At 49.8% G+C, this 27,792-nt stretch overlaps 1 protein-coding gene across 7 annotated transcripts in view; it reads right to left on the minus strand.

Moving 5' to 3' along the window:
* Positions 1 to 3,383: 3,383 nt before the first annotated feature.
* Add2 (adducin 2) overlaps positions 3,384 to 27,792 on the minus strand; it is a 98,518-nt gene continuing 74,109 nt past the window's right edge. For all 7 annotated transcript variants that reach the window (XM_085840422.1, XM_085840421.1, XM_085840424.1 and 4 more), the window contains exons 9-16: positions 27,108 to 27,206; positions 23,702 to 23,878; positions 21,554 to 21,811; positions 20,402 to 20,521; positions 19,890 to 19,979; positions 17,997 to 18,150; positions 16,921 to 17,046; positions 3,384 to 9,286 (exon numbers count right to left, since the gene is read on the minus strand). In XM_085840422.1, the coding sequence (XP_085696548.1) occupies positions 8,982 to 9,286; positions 16,921 to 17,046; positions 17,997 to 18,150; positions 19,890 to 19,979; positions 20,402 to 20,521; positions 21,554 to 21,811; positions 23,702 to 23,878; positions 27,108 to 27,206 (1,329 nt within the window). In that variant the 3' untranslated portion in view covers positions 3,384 to 8,981. The remainder of the gene's footprint in view (positions 9,287 to 16,920; positions 17,047 to 17,996; positions 18,151 to 19,889; positions 19,980 to 20,401; positions 20,522 to 21,553; positions 21,812 to 23,701; positions 23,879 to 27,107; positions 27,207 to 27,792) is intronic.

Genomic DNA, 27,792 nt, shown 5'->3' on the forward strand with positions numbered 1-27,792 from the left:
GTGCTCTGAGGTGAGTGAGGAAGCCCAGAGTTTTCAGTTAGTCCTTTTGCTAGTGAGGAAAAAAAGAGAGAGCTTAGCTGGAAGCTACTGAGTAAAAAAAAAAAAAAAAAGAAAACACACACACACACACACACACACACACACACACACACACACAAACCAGAAAGCAAGGAGCTGCTGCCATCTGGTGGGGATCTTGGGAAGTGGTAGTGAATTGAATGGGGGAGGGGCTGGGCTACTTACCTGGTCCTTCCATTTTTCTGTTTCCTCTCTTTCTTCTTTTCCTTCTTTTCTTCATGTCTTCCTTCCTTCCTTCCTTCCTTCCTTCCTTCCTTCCTTCCTTCCTTCCTTCCTTCCTTCCTTCCTTCCTTCCTTCCTTCCTTCTTCCTCCCTCCCTCCCTCCCTCCCTCCCTCCCTCCCTCCCTCCCTTCCCCCTCCCTCCCTTCCTCCCTTCCTTCCCTTCCTCCCGTTTTTCCTTCTATCTTTTTATAACTGCTCCACAGCCATTTGAAAGAAATGTGCATTCTGATTTATAGACTATTTGCACATCCATTAAGCCAATATGTTTTTATTGTTAATGAAACCTGCTATATTCACACACAGGCGTGTGTACCTATTAATGTATACTTTTATCTATTTGGTGTAGGGATAAAAAGGCATAAAACCTCTCCTCTAAAGTTGTGATTTCCCTTTTTTTCTTTACATTCTCATTTAGTTTACCTTCATTACAAAAAAAACACATTTAAAAAAAAAAACATTTATTTTGTGGGTAGGAGCGCCACAGTGTATGTGTGGAGATCCGAGGACGACTTGCCTGTTTTCTCTCTCACCGCATGGGTTCCAAGCGATAGAACCCAGTTCATCAGTCTCCGAGGCTCTGCCCACTGAGCCCCTAAGCTTCCCCTTCTTTCTCGCTGTGGAGGCGCACGCCTTTAATCTCAGCACTTGGGAGGCAGAGGCAAGTGGATTTCTGAGTTCGAGGCCAGCCTGGTCTACAGAGTGAGTTCCAGGACAGCCAGGGCTACACAGAGAAACCCTGTCTCATAAAACCAAAAAAAAAAAAAAAAAAATCCTTTCTCAATGAGAAATTTAGCATGTTTTACCTCCATTTTCCCACGTTATCATTTCTGTTTATTCTAATACCTACTCTGAAAGTGTCTGCATTTGGTTTGTGAATGAGACATTAGACTTAGCTGTACATTTAATTGCTCACTAACTAGTTTTAATTGCTGGGTTGTTGATACTGATTTTTTTCATTTATGTGAGTTCTAGTTGCTGGTGTTCATAGGTGGCCCTGGGACCCAAGTCTAGACATACTTTATGATTTCCTCACTCATGATCAACTGCCTGTGTCCTGCTTTAAGACATGGTGGATATTTTAATCAAAGGTTGCAGTAAGATGCCTGAAGACTCTGTCTTTCACTGGACACGCCCCTTCACTTTTATATTTTTAGTCAGTAGGGGGCACCTGCTCCCCTTCTGTTCCCATCCAGTAACTACAGGGGGAAGCATGAGGAGGAAGCGGTCCCTGTCTCCATCTTTAGATGGTTAATTATTTTTAAGTCATGTGTGTGGGTACAGGCATGACTGCAGGTACCCACAGAGGCCAGGGAAGGATGTCAGATCCCCTGGAGCTGCCTGATGTGGGTGCTGGGAACCAAATGTGAGTCCTCTGGAGGGGGAGCACATGCTCTTAGTCACACAGCGATCACTCTAGTCCTGCTGTCACCATCTTAAACCACAGCAAGCGCTACAGAGTGGAGTGGTGCATGACCATTGACCCTGAACTAATCAATGGCCATAGCTATGGGAACAGGATCTCCCCCCCCCCCCCCGCCCCGGGCTACCTGCTCAGGGTGACTTGGGGCAGGAGGGCGTGGTCCATAGGAGCCCATGGATGGGGAGCTTCAGGGTATCCAGATGGGAACACAGGAAGAAGGGACTCTTGTGGTCTCCCTTCCCCCAGCCTGGAACCTGCTGGCTCAAGGGTGGAGTTTCCTGCTCATTCGTTCTGCCACGCCTACTGCTGGACCCTGTCGCTTTGCTGCTTAGAGCCACACACGTGTTCATCCTGCTACTGGACCCCGAGTTACTTGGCGGGAAATTGGGTTCCCTCCCCCTTCCTTTATAACTGAGTGTCTGAAAATAGTAAAATTGGGCTTTGATCAGAATGCTGTCTTAGCTACATTTCTTTCTCTCGCCGCCTAGCCCCTCTTCTCTTCCAGGTTTCCAAAATGCCTTTCCAGGCTAGAACCCAGGCTGTGATCTGCTGGCCAGACACAACAGACTCTGACTGTGGGTGCCGGGTGTGGAATAGACCTGCCTGCAGCAGAGGCTTGGGCTGAGGACAGAGGTAACTTTTGTGGAGCATGACTTGGGGTCCTGGGACCATGGATGTAGCGGAAAGAGCAAGGCTTCTTTCTGTTTGAATCTGGGCTTTACCAGATGTGAATTTTGAGACCTAGCAAGTCCCCTTGTTCAGAGCCCATGGCCTCATCTGTAAACTCATCTGCAGACTCGCCCTTGGGCTTACAGTGCTAAGAGGAGATGCTATGCTCAGACAGTACCTGGCCTATGTGTGTGGATGCTCAATAAGGGCTGGGCATCCCCCGCCCCTGGTGTGTGTGCGTGTGTGTGTGTGTGTGTGTGTGTGTGTGCGCGCGCGTGAGTGTGCATGTGTGTAGTTTGGAGGTTGGCATTAGGCATATTCCTCAACCATTTTCATCTCATTTCTGAGGTCTCGTCTCTCACTGAACCTGGAACTCACTGATTCAGATAGACTGGCTGGCCAGCAAGCCCCCCAAAATCCATCTCCACCTTCCCAGTGCTAGGGGTTACAGGCACACCTAGCCATACCCAGTTTCTTATGTAGGTGCTGGGAATTGAACTCAGGTCCTCATTCATGTGTGGCTGACACTTCACCGACGAAGCTATCTCTCCAGAGCCTTTTTGTATTTTTTTTTTAGTAGAGGTAGAAAAGGGCAAAATGATGTTTTCTCTCTTCCACTCTCCATCCCAGCTTCACACCCTTCACTCTTTTAGAGGTGCTCCTTCTCTCCCTCACCATCTGCTACTGTCATGTCTTCCTCCATTCTGGCCTTCACACCCGCAAACGCAGGGTCTGCTGTCTCTGTTGCCCCCCGCCCCCATCCACTGCAACGCAGCTCTTGCAGCTGTGCTGGAATCCATCTAGTCTCCTCCTCAGAAGCACTGCCTCCCCTCCCACACCAGAACTCAGCGATACATGTGTCAGCTTTCTATATGTGAAAACAGGTTAAGTTCCCAGTGTGACCTACATTTCCATACATGAGCCCCCCTTTCTAACTTCCACCTCCCCAGGAGCCCCTGAGTAGTCGACAGAGATGGGTCACACACATTGGGAAGCCAAGCACATCTGGTTTACTAGGGTAAGATCTGCAGGTGAAATAACGGCACACACAGAGAAACCCACAAGCAGAGTCCACCCCAAACACAGTCAGACACCAAAGCAGCAAAAGGCCTTTGGAAAGTTCTCATGAAAATCGAAGGGAAGCTTTGTTGCTCATAGATTCAAACAGAAAACCATATAAAACCAACCCATAAATATATATATTATATATGTATATATATAAAATTGCAAAATAAAATCCAAGAGCCTAACCACCCAACTGCATATCAGTGGCTCCATGTGTTAGCATAGAGAAAGGCAGAACCATTTGTGGGGATGATGTGTGATCTTGGGGGAGAGTGGCATTGTCACAGCACAGAGTATTACATGGGATCCCTGTGGGAAACCTCACAGTACTAGGAAAAGCCAAACACAGACAGCCTATGTACAAGGGAAGACAGTAAGTCATACGCCCATGTGACGATTGTCAGACAGACATTTCACCAAAACCACCCACAGCATTACTTACGAGACACTGCACTCCCTGGCCAGCCTGGGTTCCTGTGACCCTGCATCCCATGGGTCCTGTAAGGTACCCAAGCCCCCTTTCTAACTCCCACCTCCCCAAGAGCCCCAAATATCCAACAGAGATGGGTCACACACTTCGGGAAGTGTTGGGGACTCATCACTTCCAGCAGCTCAAAAATTTATAGAGGACAATCCTGTGGTATGATTCACCAACATAGACCCACAGGAGCAAGATGGCATTGAAATGAGGCATCCCCAAATGCATTACCATCTTATAAGGGTTCCTGATGTGTCTCAACTGTCACCCCCTGGGTTTAAGTCCAACTGCCACCCTGATTCATATTAAAGGGGTCCTTAAAAGATACACAGGATGGTTTGTGGAGGGAGGAGAGGTTAGACCCTTCTCACCATCCCCTCAGCTCCTGAGATGTCATTTCTACCCAAGAGCTAGGGAAGAGCCCTCAGGGTCCAGCCTCCCCACCCCCGGGGGGGGGGGATGGTTAGGACAGGGTGAGTGACGGGAGGAGCTGAGGACCTGACTCCCATGGAAGACTGCCTTCTCAGGCTAGCCTGCGCCTGAGCCTTCCCAGCACCAAGAGCCTCTTCTATCTCTGACCCTACGTCCTCAAACTGATCACCCAATTTATGGCAGAATCTTGGAGAATACAGGAGCAAATGGTTCTTACAGATCCATGACAGCATTTCTGCTCACGTCAACCAACGCGGAGGCCCTGTTAGCACAAGGCCAGGCATCTGTCACCTGGTCACATTGCCATCCCACAGGGGCTAGACTCAGGTACTGTCTCATGATTGGGTGGCTCAGAGCAGTGCCTTACAATGGGGAATGTGAGAGACTCACGGTCCTCACCCAGGTCAGCACAAAAGTCAATTTGGCAAAAGTCTAATGTCACCCACATGTGAATGAGGCAGAATGTGGCTTCTTCCATACTTTCTAGGGTCACCCAAATACTGCTTTGCGCGTTGTTCCTATGAAAAGAAGCCTGCCTTCTCCAGGGCACTATCAGTGCAAAGACAATAAAAAGGCACTTTGTCCACTGCAGTAAATCCCACTGTGTGGGATCCCCACAGACTTCTGGACAAGGTGGCTTCCCCAGTGAGGGGCAATTGGGTGCCTTGGGAACAGAGCTTTATATGTGGCCTCTTGTTTCTGACAGGAAGAGCACTGCGTCCTGGCTAGCTAGGGCTCTGGGAAGTAATCATAGTACTATAGGTGCCTCTTCACATTGGAGAAAGAAGGTGTGCATGCAAAAACCACATACACATGTTTCATGGATTTCAGTTGCCTCTGGACCCTTCCTTCTCATGTTAAAGCCCCCATCTCAGGCATGAATCCCTACTGCACTTTAAGCTGTGAGGCGCCTCGTCCTTTCCGTGGGAAGTGAGAGTGGTTATCTAGCATTTCGTTCATTTCTCAATCTTTCTGAATTATATGGGATCACAGAGTGTTCAGTTGGGCTTAGTGACAAGCAAGGACATAAGCCTCATGGTCCCTCTGTCCTCAGTGGATGGCAACTATGTCAGGAGCCCATGGGTATTTGTGGAGTAATGTGTGTAAAACGAGCACGGGGATGGGTGTTTCAATAGTCCTGTTTGGCTGTCAAGAACTCATGACATTTGGCCCAGAACTAAGACATACAATTCACATTTATGAAAAGGCCTGGCACACTAGTCTAAATAGGGCTGTGTCCTGTCCTTAAACAAACCTTCCCTACTATGTCCAAACTTAGGTCTAGCCATTCACACTCACATCACAGGAGCAAATAGAATGGTTCTTACAGATCCATGACAGCATTTCTGCTCACATCAACCAGAGCAGAGGCCCTGTTAGCACAAGGCCAGGCGTCTGTCACCTGGTCACATGCCATCCCACAGGAGCTAGACTCAGGCACTGTCTCATGATTGGGTGGCTCAGAGCAGTGCCTTACAATGGGGAATGTGAGAGACTCATGGTCCTCACCCATGTCCCTCACGCCCCCTGTCCACAGAACAAGGACTTCACACTCATTCCCAAGTGTTGGCCAGCTCTTCCCAAGGTTTAAGAGGGAACAGACCTTGGGTCAGCTGAGAACAGGCCAGCTTCAGGCTGTGGTGCAGAACACCTCTGGGCAGGGGTTTTTGTTTTTTGTTTTTTAGTTTGGGGGATAGTCGCAGATCACAACCACTCCCAGTGTATGACGTCAGAGGAGCCAGGCTTGTCTCTCTCTTTAGCACTCTACAGTGTGTAAAAACAGGCTGTGGAAGCCACTTTACTCTTCCCGTCAGCTGGTCACACAGTAGCACCAGTTCAACCCTCTGACCCTTCTCTGTAGGAACTACAGTGGCTCAATGGGAAACAAGCCCATGACAGGCAAACCCTTAGCTTATACGATCCCTCCTCACCAGTCAAACCTCGAACCAGTGTTTGCAGAGCCAAAGGAATGTCCTGTGTGGGAAACACAGCCACTTCTACAGTCCTCAAGGCTGTGCACACCACATCCTTTATGTGCAAGGGAAGAAGAAAATTGATAAAAATGTCTTTACACTTCTCCGGTGATCCAAAGAAAACTGGGGTCTGAGGCTGAGGACCCAGCATTTTAGCTCAATAAAAACTTCTTCAGGTGTATTAACCATGCAGTAGGGGAGAATACAGCCTGAGAGATGGCCAGCAGCCTCCCTTGTACACACTCCCTCAGCCACCAAAGGGACCCTACAACACACTTGTGATTCTACCCTAATTAACAGTCCTCAGTGTCCAGAATGTGGTAAAATTCAGATCTCTCACACTGTCTACAAGGGTTCTTAAGACCCAGGCCTGCTCACCCGGGATGTGAACCAATCCCTGTCACCTTTTACAAAATGTTCTGGCATGGCCCAGAAGGACACAGTGTGGAGTCCCCCACTCCCACATCTGTCTGCCTCTGTTGACTTTTTTTTTTCCCAGAAGTTCCTCTCTTTTTTAAAAACCAAATCAGCCATCAATGATCTGGAAGGATGATGCTCAGGGAAAGCTCTGACATTTTAACCTAAGCAAGCTTCGGTGCTACATAAAAGGGATGGGTAAAGAGAGCTCACTGGACAGAGTCCACGGGCCAGCTTTATCTCTCAGCACCGGCTCACACAAATGCCGCCTCTGCAGGGTCAACTCTTCTTATCTTTTTTAAAGTAGCTGATAAAATGGATGCCTAATGAATGCTAAGAGAGAATGAATGAATGGATGTGAAATATTATTTTTAAGAAGGCATCTCCTACAGGAGGGTAGAAGTCTCTGAGCATTTGTACACAACAACACTGATTTGTCTGTCATTAGACTTGACCCAGCCAGAAAGCAGAGCAAAACAGGGTCTATGCAGCAGCCCCAGATCTGCACGGGCCTCTCAGCTCTGTTCAAGAGACAGCCGACTGCGGTGGGATTTCCTGCTTCAACCAGAGGGCTCAGCTCTCCCTTGTCAGAGGCAGAGACATCCCACCATCCACAGCTGACTGCACCACTGAGAGTGACCACAGGTGGCCTCTCTACCTTCATCTCCAGTGCTCATACTCTCCACAGCCAAGACCAACTGCAGAGATGGCTAATGGGCCAAAGCCATTGTCCATTCATCACAGCTGGGAAGAGGCAGGACTCGCAGTCCTGGGTTCAAACTGAGTCTTCTTCGCATCCTGCTCAGCAAGTCAGTTATCCCTGAAAGGGTTCAGTTGAGAAGGCAGAAGGGAAAGCCCTCGCAGTGCTTGTAGACACGTGTGTGCAAAGTGAAAACCGATGAGCTAAGAAACTTCCAAAATACCTTTACAATGATCAGGACGAAAAAAGAGAAACGCTCTTTGAAGACACTGTGCTTTAAGGAAGATGGATTGTCTTGGAGCCAGAAGTGTTCACTAACCAACACTCCTCCTTGGGAGGATATGGGTGGGGAAACCAGTGTTGGCATTTAAAATAACAGCTCTGCCTATTGCTAAGCTTCAGGATGCAAGAGAGTGATGGGCTTGGGAATGTCAGCCATGTCTTTAAGAGATGCTGAGAGAGAATTAACCCCAAAGGACTCATTTCTGACCATCCTCTCCTGTACCCTCTGACTCAGAGTTGGGACCCAAAGAGCCAAGGTCAAGATGCCAAGAGCAAGATGTTCTGGTCTGTGGGCAAGAACCCTTGGGGATGTGGGAAGGCCAAGGGACACCTGGCTGCCAGGCAAGAGTGAGGCAGGTACAGCCCTGCATAGCATGCAAAGCCAAAGGGGTATCTGACCTCTTCACACAACTCAATGCCAGCAACAACAGATTTGGATGTCCCAGAATTTCTTCCCTGAGCATGAGACTTCTTAAACTACAGCTGGGTTTAATTTTTCAGCCTGTGAGAAGCACAATACAGACAGATCAGGCTCCTGGGCTCATAGATTGGTGACTCCCCACCACCACCACCACCACCAACTAGGCTGACTTAGCTTGCCCTCTATCTGTTGGCTCTTAGAGTTCTTCCATCCATCACTCACTCAATGGGTTCCATGGAGAAAGCTCAGGGTTAGTGTTTGGAAAAGCGCAAGCTAAGCCATCAGCCTGGGGATCAAAGATTAACTTCTATTGGTGGGGACATATCAGTCTGCCTGGTTACTTTGAGCTGGGGGATGGGGGGCCAGGGACCCAAAATGGAAGAGAGAAGCATGGCTTCTTGCTGTGGAGATTGCTCCATCAGCAGGAGGCAGGATTCCTGGGAAGAGATGGACCTTATTCAGAAGAAACCTTGGTCTGTGAGCATCCATGACCTTGCCTGGTGTTTGGCCTTCCTACCCTGGGCTCAGGTGGGCAGGTGGTGTCCTAACATAGGCAGCCCAGACTAGGCAGTGTTGAAAACAGGGCAGAGCATGACCATGGCCATGGGAATCAGGAAGCTCAAATCTAGGGCAGGCTCTGCTGCCAACTAACTGTGACTATGGACAAGACCCCTGGTTGCTCTGGGAAGGCAGGCTCTAAGTTCCCCTCTGAGTGTGATCCCAGGACCTCCTCCATCCCTCCTTGGCCCTATGCTCCAGGGGCAGAGTTGGGAGAAGGGTAAGGAAGGAGGGCAGGGATGCAGCAGGACCCACAGAGCCACTAATCAGGATTCCACCTTCTCCTTCTTCTTGCTTTTCTTCAGGAACGAGGGGGTTCGGAATTTCTTTTTCTTTTTGGAGGGTGACTTAGAGGGCGAGCCCTCTGGGGACAAGGGGCCGCTGGTAACTGACTCGGTTTTGTCCTTGTAGCTGTCGCCATCAGTGTCAGCGTTGGTGGTCATCTGGCCCAGTCCTTTGCTGAGGGCCTCTTCTACGCTCGGCTCCTCCTCCTTCCCATTCACCACCACCCCTTCTGGTTTCACTGGCTCAGGCTCTGTGTTGGCTTCGCTGACTTCTGTCTTCTTGGTATCTAGGAAAAGACCAGAAGACCCAACCTGTAAGATTTCATGAAGGCGAGTGTTCAACAGAACCACTTCTAGGGAGGTCTGGAGCCAGGGAAGTGCAGGCTGGCATGGGGTGGGAGTAAGGATCCTGGAACAGAGGAGGGATGGCCTTCTCACCTCTCACTACCTGCCTGGGGAACACCCATTGTACAGGTGGTAACTCTGGGTCCTTGTCTACATTTTGAAATATATGTTGGTTTCTGAACAAGCATTTAATTCAGTGTGAATGAGGAGGCCCACCCAAGAGAGGAGAACAGCTAGGGGCAGCATGGTTGTCTCAGTGGAAAGCATTGTGATAAGCAGCCCAGTTGCACCAATCAAGACATGGTGATCACAGGTCTTCATACCTAAACAGCAGCAGGGAGCTTATGAACCCAGTGTCTGCCCAGGGGCAGAGAGGAGAAACAGGAGGGATCCAACATTTCCATAATAGGATCATCAGTCCAAGGAGGTCCTTTCATTCTGTGGCTGCCAGGGCTCAGGTCTCTATTCTGCCTGGGATCACCAGGTCCCACACTTAAGGGAAGCATGCTCAGACCCCAGGCACTAAAGTCTCCAGCTGTCCCTTCTTCCCAACTATGCAGACTTTGAAAATCTTGTGTAAAGAGGAATAAGGGGGACTATAATGACACAGACTCTGAAATATAGAGAGTTAATTAAAGACTGCCTGGCTCCCGCCTCCCCATTTCACAGCCAGAACAGAGAGCAGCACAGTTCAGGCTCAGGTCTGGGCTTCTCCCTCCACGTGCTTCTCATCCTTGGGTTGAGAGGCCTCCTGGTGTGTGAGAGCTGACCATTTGAGTTTGGTATAGATTATATATGCATGCATGTACGTAATCTGTGAGGTAGGTGTGTGTGTGTGTGTGTGTGTGTGTGTGGTTTGTATACATGTGTGTGGTATGATCATGGGCACCTTTGAGTGGGAACATCACCACCAGGATTGGCACATGCCCTGCTATAAGGGAATGTGTGCAACAGGGGAAGGTGAAGCCAATGCTACAGTAGTAGTTGAAGAAAAAAATATCCTAGAGTTCACTCCACAGAGGACTCTTGTGACTATAATCTATGCAGATGGGGGTGAATGTAAAGCAGTCAGGACTAGCTGGCTTAACAACCTGGAAAAGACCTTACAGTGAGGTGCTTTCTTACTCCTCAAGGTGGCATGCCAAAGTTCTTCCTAGACCCCCCTGAAGGGTGTGTCCCCTTTTAGTTTCAGAGACTAGCTGCTGCTTCTCATCCATCCAACTTTCAAGACTAGAGCCTGTCAAATTTTATAGTCCTGACTCCCAGAGCTTGAGCTCTGGTCCCCTCATCTCCATGTGCATTTCTATGACTGCCACCTGCCAATGTACCTCGAAGCCATGAATCTGTTAGGGCGCAATCCTCTCTGTTCCCTCTCCTGGTTCACCTCAACCTTCAACTTGGTCTCCTCAACTGTAACTTCCTCGTCCCTTCTTGGTCACCCCAGGTTGTACTATTTGGAGAAGGCCCTTCTTGCCTCTCTGTTCCCCAAGTGTAACCTTATATAACAGATGTGTTTGAATAGCTGGTCTCCCTCAGTGTCTTTCCTGACCTTATGCCCACTTCCATCCTTTCTGCATCCACCACAGAGACTTCTATTCTCAACGGTGAGGTGATCACACCTGTCTATTTGAGCAAACCATCTCTCCATTCTAAACAGTGAGGCTGTACTGATCACAGCCTAGCCCCTGGAAGGCACCAGGGGAATGTCTGTGTAATCCACAGATGGCGGAATGCATGAGTGACTAGGTGAACTTGGCAATTGAATACCTCGAACACCATCACCCCTATCCTGTCACATCCATCCCAGTGAGAGTCTTCTAAGTCAGGCTGGATCCACACATGCAAACATCCCTGCCCACCCAAGTGCTATCCTTTGTACCTACTCTTCCTACACACACACCTCAGCTTCTTGGCTCTCTAGCCACCCCACCCCCCTTTGTTTTTACAACTCTTTAGCAGGAGCATCACTTGGGTGACATACTGTAGACACATTTCTCAAGCCCCTAGCATGGATATTATCCCATAAGATGATCCTCACTGTGTGCTAGAGGGTTTCTACTTTCTGCTCAAACTCTCATTTGCTGCCCTCATGGTGACTCATATCCTTGCTATTAACTCAGGCCTTCTCCCAGGTCCCTGTCCAGGTCTCTTCACCTATATCAAGCAGGTCTACAGTCCCAGCCTCTGGTGTGTGTGCTGTCTTAAGAAAGCAATATTAAATAGAGCACAGCAGTGTACCCAACCCCATAGGGACAGAGACCACTGGAGAGTTGGCTAGAGAGGTGGGGCAGGTACAAGCACCTGGGGAACACCAAGGACTGGCTCTGAGAGCCAAGTCTTTCCCTTGTGAGCAGCTCCAGAAAATGAAGTTAAAGAGTAGCTGGGAGAGATGCCAAGAGATGGGTGCAGTGGGACTCATGTTTGCTTGAGTGGGCATGCTCATGGAACAGGGGACACTTGGTAGATGGGACAGAGACTATAAAGTTACAAGTTCTGTCTAAAGAGGAAACCAGGAAACTGGGAGAGGAAAAGGAGGAATAGGGAGAGTGAATGATTCAGGGCAAATCTGGGCTCAGGACAGTGGGGAGGCCACTCCTAGACCAGGGTGGGCTGCAGGGTAAAGAGTTGCAGAGCTTCCAGAGACTAGGGGCAGGGAGAAGACTGCTGCTGGAAGGCACAGAGCTACCCTGGACTCTACTTTTTGGGTTTGATTCCTTGCTACCCACAGCTTACAAGCACTTTATCTCTCACCAGTGGCCTTGTGATGGCTTTATATATTATGATGGCTGAGTTAAGGAATAATAACTTAAGAGTTAATAAAACATTTCTGGCCCAACAGAACTAGCAGGAGAAGGGAGAGCCTCTTGGGTTATGATATCTGTCTTCTGCTTTACCAAAACTCCAGTTCTCAGACCTTCTGGCTGAGGATGAATGAAACCACCAGATTTCCTTGTTTGCAGCTTACACACTATAGCGGAATATGCAGCCTCCATGGTCCCATCAAGCAATGTCCTCCCTTCCATAGCTACACATGTCCCATTGGTTCTGATGTGCTGGAGAGACTCGCTTAGGGCTCCCCTTCCAGGAATGTTCACTCCCCCATCCCCCAGCTTCCTGGCCTCCACCCCAACACAACCCAGCCCACTTCTGCCCAACTGTCCCAAGTACATATCTCCCCAAAGTTGAGTTCAATTACACTTCCACTGAGATTAACAACAAACTTGCCCTCCTCAAGCCCACTGCCGTGTGCTCACAAGGATCACAAAGGCCCACGAGGCACACTCAGAGCACAGAGCAGGGGGCAGAAGGCACATGCTGACTTTGTCCTCCATTCGGAACACAAATCTCTCTCACTTAAGTGCAGAGGTCTCCTGATCAGGAACTACATGCTTGAGCCTTCCTCTGAGCGAGGTCAGGCACAGGTTCCATGGAGGATAGCTGGCCTCTCCTCAGCGCTGGCATGTCTGTGGAGAAGTCTGTACCTCTTCTAACCTCAGGAATATGCTCATGACTGAAGACACATGACTTCACCTGACGCGTGACAGACAAGTGGCCTGGCTTGCCACTTAGCAGCAGGAAGGGAGATAGATGATGGGAAGACCTGGAAGTGGGTTTTGCTGAACTCAGGGTTAACCAGACTAACCCTGGTCTACATCCCAGTGCATGCAGGACTGGTGACTGCCATGCATGGTTCATGTGTCCCTAATGAAAAGAATGTTCTTCACCTTTGCATGCAGAAGCCAAAGAACAGGATCATTAAAGGTGGAAGGGGGGTAAGGATCATTCATGATCGGGGCTGACACAGGGCTGGGGTACCATGCTGCAAGGATCACAAAGGCCCACGAGGCACTCAGAGCACAGAGCAGGGGGCAGAAGGCCAGCATGAAGATCTGCCTCTGAGGCTCTGTGAGCAGGAGGCTGGCCCACAGAGCTCTGCACCAATTTCTGTCCTCACTTAAATTCCTGAATATCAGTGTCTGAAAGAAGGATCCAGATTCAACTTGTGCAAATGCAATCTTTCTCCATGTTAGGTCCCTGAGGCAGTCGGTGGGTCACAAAGTGTGTGTGTGTGTGTGTGTGTGTGTGTGTGTGTGTGTGTATGAGTGTGTGTTATTTTGCCTTACACATATTAGGTAAGTACTCTATCACTGAGCTATATCCCTACCTCTCCAAATTCCTCTGTTTGTGTGTGTGTTATTTTGCCTTACACATATTAGGTATGTGCTCTACCACTGAGCTACACCCCTACCTCTCTAAATTCCTCTGTGTGTGTGTGTATGTGTGTGTGTGTGTATGTGTGTAAAATCATGTCATCAGGCCATTTTGACATAAAAGGACCATTGGCAGCACAGTGGGACATTTGGGTTCAGAATATGCTCCTTTCACCTCGGCTGAGAATCAGTCCCCCCAGTACTGGATATACTGATGACATGTGGGATAGCTCAGGTCCTAGTGTGCGGAGCCTCTAGGCATTGGCAGGTTCATGTTGTCCCCGTTGGCCCCAAGGTTTCTGGTAGCAATCAGAATACAGGGAAGTACTTCAGAGCTATAGACCAAAGACCCAAGAAGGTCTAGAAACTTCTGCCTAGCAGCTTTAGGAGACCTAGGCCACCATGGATAAGACCAATGACACCAATGGAAATGTAGAGAGACCACACAAGAGAGGAAGGGTGAATAGAGAGTGAGGCAGAGACAGAGACCAATCAGCTACCACAGTGTCCCAGTTGAGCCTGCTTCCTCCTGTCCCTGCCAAGGTGCTAGCCATATGTGTGCACCATCTTGGAAGTCCTGGCCCAGTCATGCTCATAGCTGACTATGGTCTTCATTGATACCACGCAGGGATGAAGACCCATTAGTCTAAGCCCAGTCAACTCCAGCCAACCCACAGAACTAGCTCTCGTTGTGGACCATGGTTGGATAGTGATCTGATGCTACCAAGCTAACTTGTCCAAGTCTTGGAGGCTGGCAGCATCAAGGACTAGGAATTCAAAGAACACAGTCCATAGTAAGAATGGATTTATGTGAGCACATGGAAATTTTGGTCATTTTCTCCCCTTTCCCCACCCTACTTCTGTTTTCCTGTGGAGGCCCACAGCTGATGTCAGTTGTCTTCCTTGATGGGTCTCCATTTCACTTATTGAGTCAGGGTCTCTCAATTGAACCCAGAGCTCACTGATGGACTAGATCAACTAGCCAGTTTATCCAGGGGCTCCTGTGCCTCTGCCTCTTGAGTTCTGTGATTATAGGGCCTGCTGTGCCTGGTTGGATTTCACATGTTTGTGCAGCAAACCCTTATATCCATTGGGCCATTTCCCAGCCCTCTCAAGTGTTTTGAATGGCTTGTTTGGAACAATGGATTCATCAGTGACTATCTGACATGAAACATGAACTAGTTTTCTGCAGCTCAGTCTGTAGTCCTGGGTATTCCCTGTGGGGAGGGTCAGCAGGGATAGCATCAGCTAGGACTCAGTCAAAGAGCAGGAAGTGTCCTGGTGAGCAGATGGGGAGGGGCTTAGAAAGACTGATGGTGCTGGATTAAGATTGGGAGCATAGATGGGAGTGACATCACAGAGACACAGCAGGAGAGGACCTGGAGCACAGTGACAGATGGCTGGAAACAGTCACCCTTGATCTAAATGATAGGACATGTGTGGGCTCATAGCTGCTGTGCAGGAGTCCATCCTGTGTACCCCAAGGAGTTGGTCCAGGACACCCAGCCCCACCCGCACTGCAGCTCACACCTACATCACACTGTGTCAAGGTAGCCCTGCTCCTAACTGTCTGTGGCTCAGAAAGCATCTTTAGAGAAAACTATGACTTTTGTTATCCTATAATCCAAGGACAGTGGGGGTAGATTTGCACCACAGAGAACCGGAACTCCAGCCACAGTGAGTGTGATGCGCAGTTGTGGGTAAATGACAGTCCCATCCTTCCACACTCATGCCTCTCAGGAACAGACTCTCCTCTTGTCCCCTTTCTGCTATGAGCCCTTTTCAGGCTCTCCTTGTATTTCTTTCCTGAGGCCTACATACCTGTGCTAATGGACAGACAGCCCAGATCCTCTGCATACATCTCTGGGGTCCTGAGAGAGAGAATCCAGGCTCTGCTCAGAGTTCTAGAAGAGGCTCCTTAGAGGTGTCAAAGCAGGGCCAATGATTAATTCCTGTTAACCATGACACTCTCCTGAAGTTCCCTATACCTCCTTATGAAATTTGTTGTGTGTGTGAGAGTGTGTGTGTGTGTGTCCATGTACCTTTCAGGAAGCCTAGTCCATGCACAGCACAGGTGGAATTGGTCATGAATTTGACATCTAAGAGACTTCCCAAAGGTGGGGCTGTGAGATGCAAGAAGAAAACCCAGGAAGAAACAGATTTCTTTTAAAAAAAAGTTCTTCCCTCCCTGTTGTGAGTGCCAGGTGAGTTAAGAAGTGGCCTCTCTATACTTACTACAGAGACAAGTATTCAGACTCGGAGGAAAGTCCTTTGATGAAAGCACAAATGGGAAGAGAAAGGAAGACAACACACCGTGATGAGACACAATGAACACACACAGCCAGTGGAGAGTGGAGAGGAGGGAGGGACATCCACTTGGAGCTCTGGCCTCAAGCAGATTGGTTTTCTCCAGCAAGGCTAGGTCTATACTCAAGAAGCTCAGGGTGGAGGTGCTACCAGAATCACACATGTGACCATTCACTGAGGAAGGGATCCCAGCATCCCAGCAGAGGCTGTTCTCTGGGTCACAGGGCATACTCTTTCTCAGGGGACCCAGCAGAGCAGCCTGGAGGTGGTGAGGGACCACACAATATTGTCACTATGTGTGTCTCAATCATAATTAGAGCCTATGTTCAAATTATGCTCTTAGTCTTTCAAAGTATGCTGCCATTCAATACTCCCATAGACACAGAAGGACTGCGACTAGGGAAAGCATTAATAATTCCATTTGACACACAGGGAAACTGAGGCAAGGATGGGCGTCTCTGAATTGCTAAAACTAGTGGTTTGGTTGGGCTGGAATTCCAATGTCTAAACCAGTGCCTCTGTTATGTTTTCAGCTGGTTCATATTTTAGATCGCCTTAGAGAAAGGCTGACAGTGGGCTCCAGGCAGCAGAACCACCTAGGTTCACCAAGGGATTCCAATGCACAGTCAAGATTGATGGTGACATCATTAGGTGTCACTCCCCTGAGAAATGCAGAGTCTCAAGGCCCCATTTCAGACCAGACAGAGCAAAACCTTCATCTTTAACGAGATCCTCCTAACATCAGCATATCTGAGGACCAGATGGGACAACTGGCCAGCTAGGGAAGGGGGACAACTGGCCAGCAGGGGCAGGGAAGCTATGGGTCAGCCCTTTACCTCTGCTTGGCAGGGCTGTGGCTACATTAGCATACTTCATGAGTAAGACACATTGAATCTTGAGCAGATTGCTTAGAGCTATCAGAGAAGAAGTGTCCCCCATGGGAGTGAGGCTGTCCTCCCCGTGACAAACCCTTACCAACTAACAGCAGCTCTCTGCAGTGTACAGACCATTCTGTCTCCCGCACAGGCACCTTTTGAAGCCTGCTCAGCTCCACTCACCCTCCGAAGTCTTGGAAGGAGAGACCGCTGGGCTCTTGGTCCCGGCTTTTGATGGGCTCTGCACTGGGGATGCAGGTGTGGACTTTACAGGTGAACCAGGCTTCTCTGTGGCTATGTCCTTCTCCCCTGAAAGTAACAGAAACCCACCTTAGCACACACGTCACAGAGGGACAAGATGGGAGGGGCAAATGTGAAACCCAGTGCTTTTCTACTTCTGGCTGGAGAGTTACTGGGCTCTCCTTAGCTCAGCTTTACCTCTGCCCCTTCTTGGGAGGCCAAAAGGGGGCAATCAGAGTAATGCTGTGTCTTGTCTACCACACGGCTGCCCCCATGAGAAAGTAAGGCATCAGGAGAGTAACATGTGTGGACAAGCACCTGGTGCTGCAACACAAGCACAGATGGAGGCAGAGTCTCCACCGCTGGCTCTCCATAGGGTCACCTGGGGCTTGTTCTCAGGGGCTAGATTACCAGTTAACTCAGCTAGTTTGCAACTTCCTGAGACGAGGTGCTGGTGGAGGGCCCCACCCCGCCCCTGGGGTTTCAGGTCCTGAGTGCTCTTGAAGCAAGGAGAGGAGACAGCTCCTTTGGGCAGAGTGGATAGGATGAGAGGCTGCCTTCCTAGGCAGAGAGAGATTTGAGGTAGAGCCTGAGATATAGATCACTTGGTTCAGGCTAGCCCAGAAGGGAACAAAGCATGATCCAGCACATCAAGATACCAGGAGTTTCAACACAGAGGAACTGGCTGAACTCAAGACTCTGAAGCAAAGAGAGGGGTATCAGCTGATAGACTTCTGGCTACCAGGCTGGTAGACTCACTCTAGACTTTATGTGACTGTCACACCAGTCTCGTTGAAGCCAACATTGACCTGTTTACTGAGGTTCCTCATGATCAAAGGCACAATTCTAAATACTTTACGAGCACTAATTCCTTCATAGCCAGTGAGCAGGCCAGTGAGATCATGAAGGTGCCTGCCTGTGTAACTATGAGGCGCTAAGATCATGTTTAACTACATTCTGCTAGCAGGCATGCTATTTGGTGCTGGCAGACCCTGCAGCTCTGGCTCATACAGGTTTACCTTCCTGCTCCTGTTCTAGCTTCTTCCTTTCCACCTCCTTCTTGTACTCCTCCAGCTCCTGGTCAGTGAGTTGGCTGAAGGGGTTGGGCACCGTCTCCTCCGATTCATCTTTGGTATCTGCATCGCCCTTGGACATCAGCTGGCTCTCTGTAGACTGAAAGTCAACCAAAGTGTGTGTTGCTCTCTGACCGCTGTGCTGGGGCCCAAGCTGGAGCTTCTCTCAAGTGGCAGTCAGCTGTCTTGCTAGAGGAGTGAGTGACATGTAGCTCCTTGGAACCAAGCTTGGGGCCTTGGGGTAGGGTTTGTTCATTCTCTCCATTGCTATATCCTCCCAACACTTAGACTCTGTACCTGCCCTGGTGAATATAGGGGTCCACCCTCTGCCCTTGAAATGAAATCAAAAGATGCTCCCAAGCAGAAGACATACCTTTATTGCATTCCCATCTACGGACACTTCCAAGCCATGGCTGTGCATACATTTGATGGCCCAAAGTCAGTCAGACACAGTCTAGCAAGCATAGCATTGGCTCAAGCAAGCGGCATGCCAGTCTCTCCCACACTGTCCCTCCCTGTCCCCCAACAGCAGTGCAAGCCTCAACACACAGCAGTAAAACAACAAGATACAGGGGCTTCAGCATTCTCAGTCCAAGTAGTGAATCCTGGAGTCACGGTGACCAAGAGGCCAGACCTGCATCGAGGATCTTCATCTACTCGTTCTGCAGGCCCTGGCAGGGGCACTGACAGAACCTCTTTTCTGCGCCTCAGTTGAATCCCTGGCTCTGAATCATCTGGTCCCTCTTGCTCAATGGAGGACTGAACCACAGACCCTGCTGTCCTTTTCCAGTGTCCTTACTGAAGCCTATCTGAAGGCATCACTTAATCTCGGGGGAGGAGAGCAGAGTGAGACCTCAGAGGAGGTGAGCCCAGCGCAACCAGGATTTCTGGTCACCGCGTATGGGTTTCACTCATTCAGAAACAACCATAGGCTTAACGCAACGGGTTTCAGAGTCAAAGGTGAGTGAGCCTAAGATAGATCCCAAGGAGGATGAGAGACTCCACTGAGAGCTCCTGCTGTGAAGGATAGAGCTGCTCTTGGACAATCTTGCTCTGTCCCCATCTTTCATCCCTCTGGATCACAGGCCATTTCTAACCTTGACCCTATGGGCGTGCGTGCTCAGGGTTCACTGACTTGGCTGAGTTGTGGGAGGTCAGGAGGCAGCTGTGAGGGCGCAGCCTGCTGCTGTCTGATCTGCAACCATATCACACTGACGTGCTCTACAGCGAGTAATGGGCCTTTGCATGTCCCATTAGACACTGTCTAGGAACGTGTCACACCCTTTGCCACAAGCTATGAACAGCCATGATGTTACACAAGGCAGAATTGCAATGCCATCTGCTACTAAGCCCTAGACAAGATGGCATCCCATCAAACACAGAAACAGTGACGTCATGCTTTCTAACTCTAACTAGGTTTGTATGGCTACTCTTTACCCTTCCCACCCCATAGCACAGCGGTCCTGGCCACACCCCCTCACTGTATCCTGATGATGCTATATCCAACCCAGGGGTCAGAAACACTTGGGCCACCAGAATTCAGCAGGACACTGAGAGAGGCCCTCTTGAAGTCCCATGGTGGGAGGTGTGGGGCCGGCCAGAGGCCTTCCTATGAACAGATGGGCTGCTCCTTGTTGCTCCCTATCCAGTGCACCCAGGAGCAAGCCAACATTGTCCTCCCTGGACCTTACAGCCACCTGTGTGGTGGCCCTTCACTATGCAGCAAGAGCCCAGCACCCAAGATCATGGGGTGAGCGGGCCTGAGGACTCAGGGGTCCCCTGCCCAGCCCCAGGAGTCTGATACACTTCCCCTTCGGTTGGGGGCAGTCTCTGCTGTACCGGACTCCGGCTCTTCTCGGCGATGACACTGGCCAAGAGCTGAGACTGAGGCCCGGCTGACTTTATGTCTTGTCGGTTTTGCTCTCGAATCTATGTGGAAAGGGGAGAAAAAGGGGTCAGAGCATGAAAGGGCTCTCTGGTGTCCAGTGAGGTCTGTGATGAGTCTGAATAAGGTCTTGTATGGTTAGCAGTCTATCCTCTCTGCTCCAATACAATCTGCCCTCCTGAGGGCTGCCTCCATACCTGGCCTGGAGCGACTCTGAGCTCACAAAAGGCCACTCTGTGGACATGTCTTTTAGACACACCTAATGTGTAAAGCAAGTGCCCTGCTCCATAAGTGGGCCACAGAGGACCACAGGACTGTGTAAATCCTGCACAAGGCACTGAGCCCAGGATGCCATCAATACAGTCTCACACCAGGGGTGTTGATCAGTTCCCCTAACCCAGGAACTTGACTTGTACTTCTGGGACCCCAGGGTCCCTCAGAAAATCAGGCAGGAGAGCAGGCTCACCTTGTTCCTCATGTCCAGAACTTCCTGGGGGTCAGTGTAGAGAGGCACAAATTGGTTTGGGTTTTCGATCCGTATGGGCATGCCGCTGCTGGACTTTTCCACTTCATCAGCCTTCATCCACTGACAAGGCAAGTAAGGAGTTGGGTGTGGGCCACTGGGGCCCCTCCCACTGGGAGGTCCTCTCACTGTATGCCCCACCCACCAGCATTGAAGGTCTACAAGTCGCTCAGAGTTATCTCTTGTGTCAGAGCCAAGATGAGTGTTAGATGACGCAGACATCAAGGAAGGCGGGTGGGCCACAAAACAATAACAACAACAACACACACACAAACCAGGGCTGAAGCTTGGGCAGGTTGTGGCTGGGCTCCAGTTTCTTTCAGGTAACTGGATTTGCATTTGGTGGAGGCCTATTCTGATTGACTGTGGCCACTTTTTTGTTAAAGAAAAAAAATCAAATAGAGTTGGTCTGGGAGAGATGGCCCAGTGGTTACAGAACCTGCCCTTCAAGCACAAGGACCTGTGTTTGGATCCCCAGGAACCCAGATGGGTGTGGTGGCTCACCCATAACTCAGAAGGTAGACACATTTAGGGGATCCTAAGTGAGTTTAACAATATCAGCAAGCTATAGGCTTATTGTCAAAGAATAAGATAGAAGAGCTATGGAAGATGATTCCATATATCAACCTGAGTCACATACATGGGAACCCATGTACATACATGCCAAAAAAAAAAAAAACCCAAAAAAACATTTATCTATGAAAAACAGGAAAGAAAAAAATCAAATAGAGATCGGTGTGAGCGAGAAAAAAGGGAAAGAGAAAAGAGATCAACCTGTCCTTCTCCTAGGTTTGTGCCAGACCTCAGGCCCAGGGTTTGGCATGTTGCCCAGGAATGTCCCGAGGCCCCCTGTGGGTATGGGGTGGAATAGAGACCCCAATCTTTCTTGAATCTGTGCTCATGGAAGTGGCCCAATCCTGTCACCCTCTGGAGAAATCTGCTCCTGTGCCTTAAACCTCAATACAGGGGCACAAGAAAGGGGCGCTAGGGGCCCTGGGCCTGAGCACAGCGTTCAGGACAGTGGATGAAAACTGTGTGACTTGCCTCCCATCAGTGCAACCCTCCCCATTCAGGCCAGCCCCACCTCCCTCTTACCGTGGTCTTTGGCCGGGGACTGCCCATGTTCCTCTGCACCTCGTCAGCCACGTTCACCCGCAGGTAGGTGTTGGGAGTGTTAAGCCAGCGGGTCTTTTCCTTCTGCTGCTTCTGGGCGTGCTGGCGCAGGGCGGGGACTGGGACTCCATCCTCTTCAAACACAAAGGCAGTGACTGTGGCTGGGATCTCCACTTCACTTTTGTGTTTGGTTTTCTCTTGGACAAAGGGGTGGCGGTACGTATAGCCGGTTCTGTAGCCCTAAGAGGACAGAACCAGAACCAGGTGCTGGAGAGGACAGAGGTCCACACCCAGACTGGTCAACCCAAATACCCACCAGACAACTGAGCAGCCAGGCCTAGGTTACAGGGCGTTCAAGTTGAGATGGGCCTAGTCACTTAGGCTTGTCATCCCAATTGTTCAGGAAGCTGAGGCAGGAGCATGACAACTTCAAGGTCTGCCTGGGCTACAGAGCATGCACAAGGCTAACTGGGTAACTTAGTGAGCCTATGTCTCAAAGTGTGAACAAAAAGTCTGGGCAGTATAGCTCCTTGGTAGAATGCTTGCTTGGTACATGTGAAACTTTGAGTTTAATCCTCAGCACACAAAAGTTTAAAAAATAATGAGGTCTGCTCAATGCTCATGATTTTGATGAATTTGTAAGTAGTATTGCTTTCGATAATGATGATGTATAATTTTGCAGTGCTGGGGCCTAGCATATCATGCAATACCAGACAGTCTATACTGGGCTAAACTTCCAGTGTCCAATATGTTTTTAAAGTAGCTAACATTAAGATACAAACAACAGATTTAAAATCATAAGTGTGTGTGTCCTTATATACATGTGCGTGTGTACACATGTGTATGTGTGCTTGCAAGTCATAAAACTGGAAAAAGGACCATGATTGGGGGAGGAAGAGTTCTTAAAGGAACAAGACACAGAGAGTGATAATGCCATGTGAAAGCCGAAGTGGGGACTGAGGAGGGATGAGGGACAACTAGAGGGACAATGGGTGGGGCCAGTAGCCAGTTGGGAGGAATGAGAACTGTGTAGAAGGCTATGCATGCGTGATATTGCCACGAGGAAACCAATGCTACCTTACACATTAGTTTTAAAAAAAATCAAAATCCTTAGGATAGTAACTTGAGCAAACCCTGAGGTTGTACAGAGCTGTTGGAAGTGCTGGCTCATTCACAGCACCTTTCTCCAACGTTCACAGTGAAGTCTGATCGGGTGAGAGCCCTCCTTTCTTTCTTCTCTGAGATTTTAGATAGAATTGTCTGCTTCTCTCAAAGCTCTGAAACAATTCCTATGGAAGCTACCCGCAAAGGCCTGGTGCTTCCTTTGAGAACAATGACTCAGCACACGGAGCCAGGAGTCCCCTCTCACCACCAAAAGCACATCTCATTGCAAAGCCATCTGCATGGTCACCCTAGCAACAGGGTGAACATGGCTTGGAGGCACTGAAAGGGGGGAAAGTATTAATTATTGCAATGACCTTGACATGGTTAGGTCAGGTGGCCTTGAGGGTGAGGAAAGGTAACCAAGCAGGACTGCTCTGAAGACAGGTTTCATTTCTCACCTCTGAACTTGCTCCTCACTGCATCCCTCCCCTACCTCTTGTGCCTGAAGCATTTCCTCTGATTTTCCATGTTATCAACCCAATCATTAGCTCCCAGAAGGAGGAGGCTGTCCTCTTGTACCCTTTAATGACCCATCCCACCCTTATGGTTTGGTTAGGTTATTGCAATAGAATAATGTAACGTTGATGCTTGGAATAAGGGGGCTAGTTGTGTGATGGGATCTCAGCATTGACGCTGTGACATTAGGGATGGGCAGGACCAACTCCAGAGGAGGAGTGGGCTAATGGATATAGGATGATGGGGATGGGCTGTGGATGTGAGGACAGGTACTTCGACTTCCCATGGAGAGCATAGGCAGACGTGAGGATGTCTGAGCACTTAGCAGAGGGAGAAAAGGCAAGTGCTGGAGAAAGTGCAGCTATTGTTCAAGTGAACACAAACTCAGAGGCCTTCACTAACTAAACCATGACAGAGGTGGTTCTTGTGCATCCCCAGTGCTTTCAGATGTCTGGCTATGGGGGCTCAGCCTCCATGGAGTGGTCTGAAGGACAGCACCAAGACACTCACTAAATTGTCCAGCATCCTCATGAGTGCTTCAAACTCATGCTCTCCCAGCCGGCTCTTCTGCATGGGCCCGAAGGTGCTGCCGGCCCACTGCACAGATCCCACCTCGTGCGGCCGGTGTTTCTCTTGCTCCAAGAGGATGAGGTTCTCAGTGCCCCCAGCACTGGACAGAGCCGACACCTGCAGAGAATCAGCACACGGGTGTGTGGAGTCCATGAAACTGCTGTGGTGTGTACCAGAGGGCAGTGGGTCACAGAGAACTCAGGCTCCAGAAAGGCCTAGGGAACTAGAGGAAGATATCTGAACACTTGCGGAGCATGCATTCATTATCATGGAGCACAGTGTCAGTTATCCCTCTGTGGGCTCGGTTTCCGGAGAACCCAGAGAGGAAGAAATAACAAGTGTTAAAACCCCGGATGAGACAGCACAGAGGACCGAATATTCATCATCCCAGATACAACACACCAGAGAAGAAAAATGCTACCTGGGATGTAGCACCCCAGAGAACTAAATGGTACCTAGGTCATAATGCCTCAGAGAAGAAGAGGGGGCAGTGCAGGTGACTTCAGGCAACACACTTAACAATTAGGACAGAGGTGTGTGTACAATGTGGGCAATTTAGATTAACCTTAAAAGCACCCACACATCTAACCTCCACTCCCAATTTGCATCCCTACCATTCAGATGTCCTGAGTCAGGTTTGGGTTTTGGGGAGAAAGAGAGAGGTAGAGCTAAGCCATGTTGACACAGCAGTGGGTTCACACCCTCACATCCAAGAAGACGATGTCTGCACACAAGCTCACTTATCAGAGCCATACTCCGATGATCTAATCTGCAGTGCCTGATGTTTTAGGATGGGTTGAGAGTTTGGGTTGTGGTTTTGGTGGTGTTTGTTTTGACCAGAGATAAAGGAATCCATTTAGTTTACCAACAGATGCAGGCATATGAGCTTTGAGCATTCTCCTGCACCAATAGACGGCCCTAACCCTGCTTAATGGAAGTCAGCTCATCAGACTTCCTCAGGCGAACCCCATCACCCTGGAACAGGAGGACACCACAACACTTCCCAGTGCCTTTGTACTCAGGATATATGTATGCATGTCTTTAACTGTCCCCACTGTCCCCTGATGCCCTGGAGAGACAGTGCTAGGGTGTGTGTAAAGGATAGACATGAGTGGGTACCAGGCTGGCTGGGTGTTACACCACCTCCTCACCCTGTGACTTTGGGTAGCTATTTAGCATCTTTGTGTTCAGTTTCCATATCCATCAAGTAAATATGGCGATGCTCTACATTGTGAGGAATCTCTTAAGGTGATGGTAAAGCATCTATAATGTTCTGCAGCCTCGGGTGCAGCACATGGATGCTACTGCTAATTTAACACTCAGATAATGAAAGGCAGTCTCCCTGGGACTGTTTGTTAATGGAGAGAGCACCCACAGCCTTGTCCAAGCTGCCTCCTTCCATCTCTTCCTCCAGCAGTTTCCATGGCGATGGGTAGCAGATGGGGAAGAACTGCCTGTGCTTCCCATCTGCCTCTCAGTGAGGAATGACCCACTTTTTCCAGAACTCTAAACCAATAGGCAAAGAATATACTGTGCTCAGGAGAGCAGAGCAGGCACCTAGGCTTGGACCACAGACATGGCCACAGTCACATTCCCCTGTCCACCAAGGTCACTGAGGGAGGAATCAGGGCCCTTGGTGGACATGGAGCTTCAGAGCTGGCTACCAGAGTGCAATCCTGGTGGTAGCTGCAGGCCTTGACCCTGCGCTCACTGATGCCTTAGTCTTTGCTTCTGCTCTTCCATGTCTTCTAGTCCATCCCCTCCCTCTAGAAGCCTCTCCATCCAGAAAACTGATGAGGAGACACTGGCCCTTTCCTGGGTTGGTTGCCAGAGGGATGTGGGAGAGCTAAGACACATCAAGCTGTCCCTGAGCAGGTGACAGCAGCCAGGAGGCTGTTATGACCAGAACTAACAGCTCTGCCCAATGGCTACAGGTCAGGGGGTTAAACTGCCCAGGGGCCACTTCTGAGGTCTGAAATGGGAGAAGACTTTTCACTGTGTAGGGGACACAGCAGCGACTCTCCATCTGTGCAGAGCGCTGAGATAGCTCTGCAGAGAAGAGCTTTTCCTGTGTGCTGTTTTCTCAGGGAAGCGTCTGCAAAGGTGTGCTAAGGAGCCATTTGCAGTTCAGTGTGAGGAAAGGCAGAGAGAGTCTTCCCTTGATCATGAAGGCTCAGCCAGTTCTGATGCCAGTCAGTAGCCAGGTCAGTCAGAATTCTTAGTTGAGGGAGAAGGTACCACATCAGAGACATGACCTGGATCCAGGCCTCAGAGTCTAATTCTGAACACTGCTGTTTCTTGGGCGCCTCACTCACTCCATTCCACGTAACATTTATTCATCTCCAGACTTTACAATCGTCTCTGCAGCACTCCACTGTAAGGGTACCACAGGGCTCTCCCACCTCCCTCATGTGGCGGGGCTTAGCTGACCACAAGTGACACTGAGGGAAGGAGTGACCTTCCTTCAGTGCTGTTCTGCCTGGCCTACCAGAGTAAGGCAGGAGGGCATCACGTGGGACTTGCAGAGAGCTGGCTTGTCCTAGAACCATAGCCTCTGTAGTTTCACCACCTCTCTTAGCCTGGAGAGGCCATTCTTCCCAGCCAGCTTTGACCCATGCCAACATGGAGACAATCGGCTTATAGAGGGCACATCTCTGCCTCAAAGGTACACAGCCAGGGCTGGTCATGAGTCTATCCAGGGCTGGATAAGCACACCCCTTATCCCACCAACTCGGACACCACATTGTGCATGCTCTTGGCTGACCCTCACCACAGAGCTGCCTGTAAACCAGCATTCCTGGAGCTTCATGGGCTCCATGGTCATTGACCTTCCCCAACTAACTGTCCCTTCCCAGTGAGGGGACTGAGATATGAGCTGGCTCCCTATATACCTTTAAAGGGTAGCTTGGCTGCTCGGGTTGCCATGACAACACTGACTGGCTCACTGTCGCTCCTCTTCCCATGCCTGCCCATGTACAGCCTGCCCTCATTCCATCCCATTCCTTGGCGAAACGAGAGCACCCTTTCTCTGTGTCCCCTAGTAGAGCTTGGTGTAACAGCCACATCAGATGACCAGGTGTGGCTTCTATGTGCCTGATGATGGTTTCCTCCATCCTGATCTCAGGTCCCCTAGATTTGAGTAGTGCCAATTAGATGTTGTGATGGACTTTCCAGAGTACAGATCCCATTGTAAGCAGGAAACGGCAGGAGTGTAAGGAAAGCAGTGACAGGCAGGGTGATAAAGCAGTTTAGGAGGTCAGGACCTAACAGCTGAGCAGGGCCCACAGTTCCCAGGGCCCCCATCAGAGCCAGCTCCTGAGCTCACTTCCCAGGGCACCTCACATACCTGTACCTCACACGCAGCCTGCAGATGGAAGACCTTGTAGAAAGCTTCCTCCACGGTGTCACCCAGGGCGACCATGCCATGGTTTCTTAGCACCAGAATCTGTGGAGGAGGAAAGAACCAGTCAAACCTGGCTTTGAAATCCCCACCCCCATCCACCAGCCAGCCAAGATGGCTCCGTGGAGCAAGGTACCAGCCACCAAGTCTGAAAATCTAAGTTCAGTCCCTGGAATCCATATGGTAGAAGGAGAGAGATGATTCCTGCAGATTGTCCTCTGAACTCAATATGAGCCATGGCAGCCTAAACTAACTCCCCTACCCAGGAACACAAACTAAGTGAATAAAGTAAAAAAAAGTTTTACTCCTAAGAGACTTTCATCTTACTAAGGCCAAGTCCGTATCCCAGCCTGGAGCCCCTCCACAAGCTTACTGTTCTTCCTCTAACCAAGAACCACACTGCTCACCTACGGCTGGTTGGAGTCCAGAGCTCCCAACTGCAGAAGATAGAAAAGGCATTTTAAACCGATGAAGTGCAGCTTGAGTGACTGTTTGGGGCAATGCTTTGGTGGCTTAGAGAACTCAGAGGCGGCTGTTGAGTGTTAGGTGAGCACACTCATCTAATGCTGAGTTAAGGGCTTGGACCTCAAAGGCAGCCTCTGCCAGTAAATTAGTTGACTTTGGTAACATC

Source organism: Mus caroli, unplaced genomic scaffold, assembly GCF_978045245.1.
Source record: "Mus caroli unplaced genomic scaffold, Mus_caroli_1 scaffold_7, whole genome shotgun sequence".
Lineage (NCBI taxonomy): Eukaryota > Metazoa > Chordata > Mammalia > Rodentia > Muridae > Mus > Mus caroli.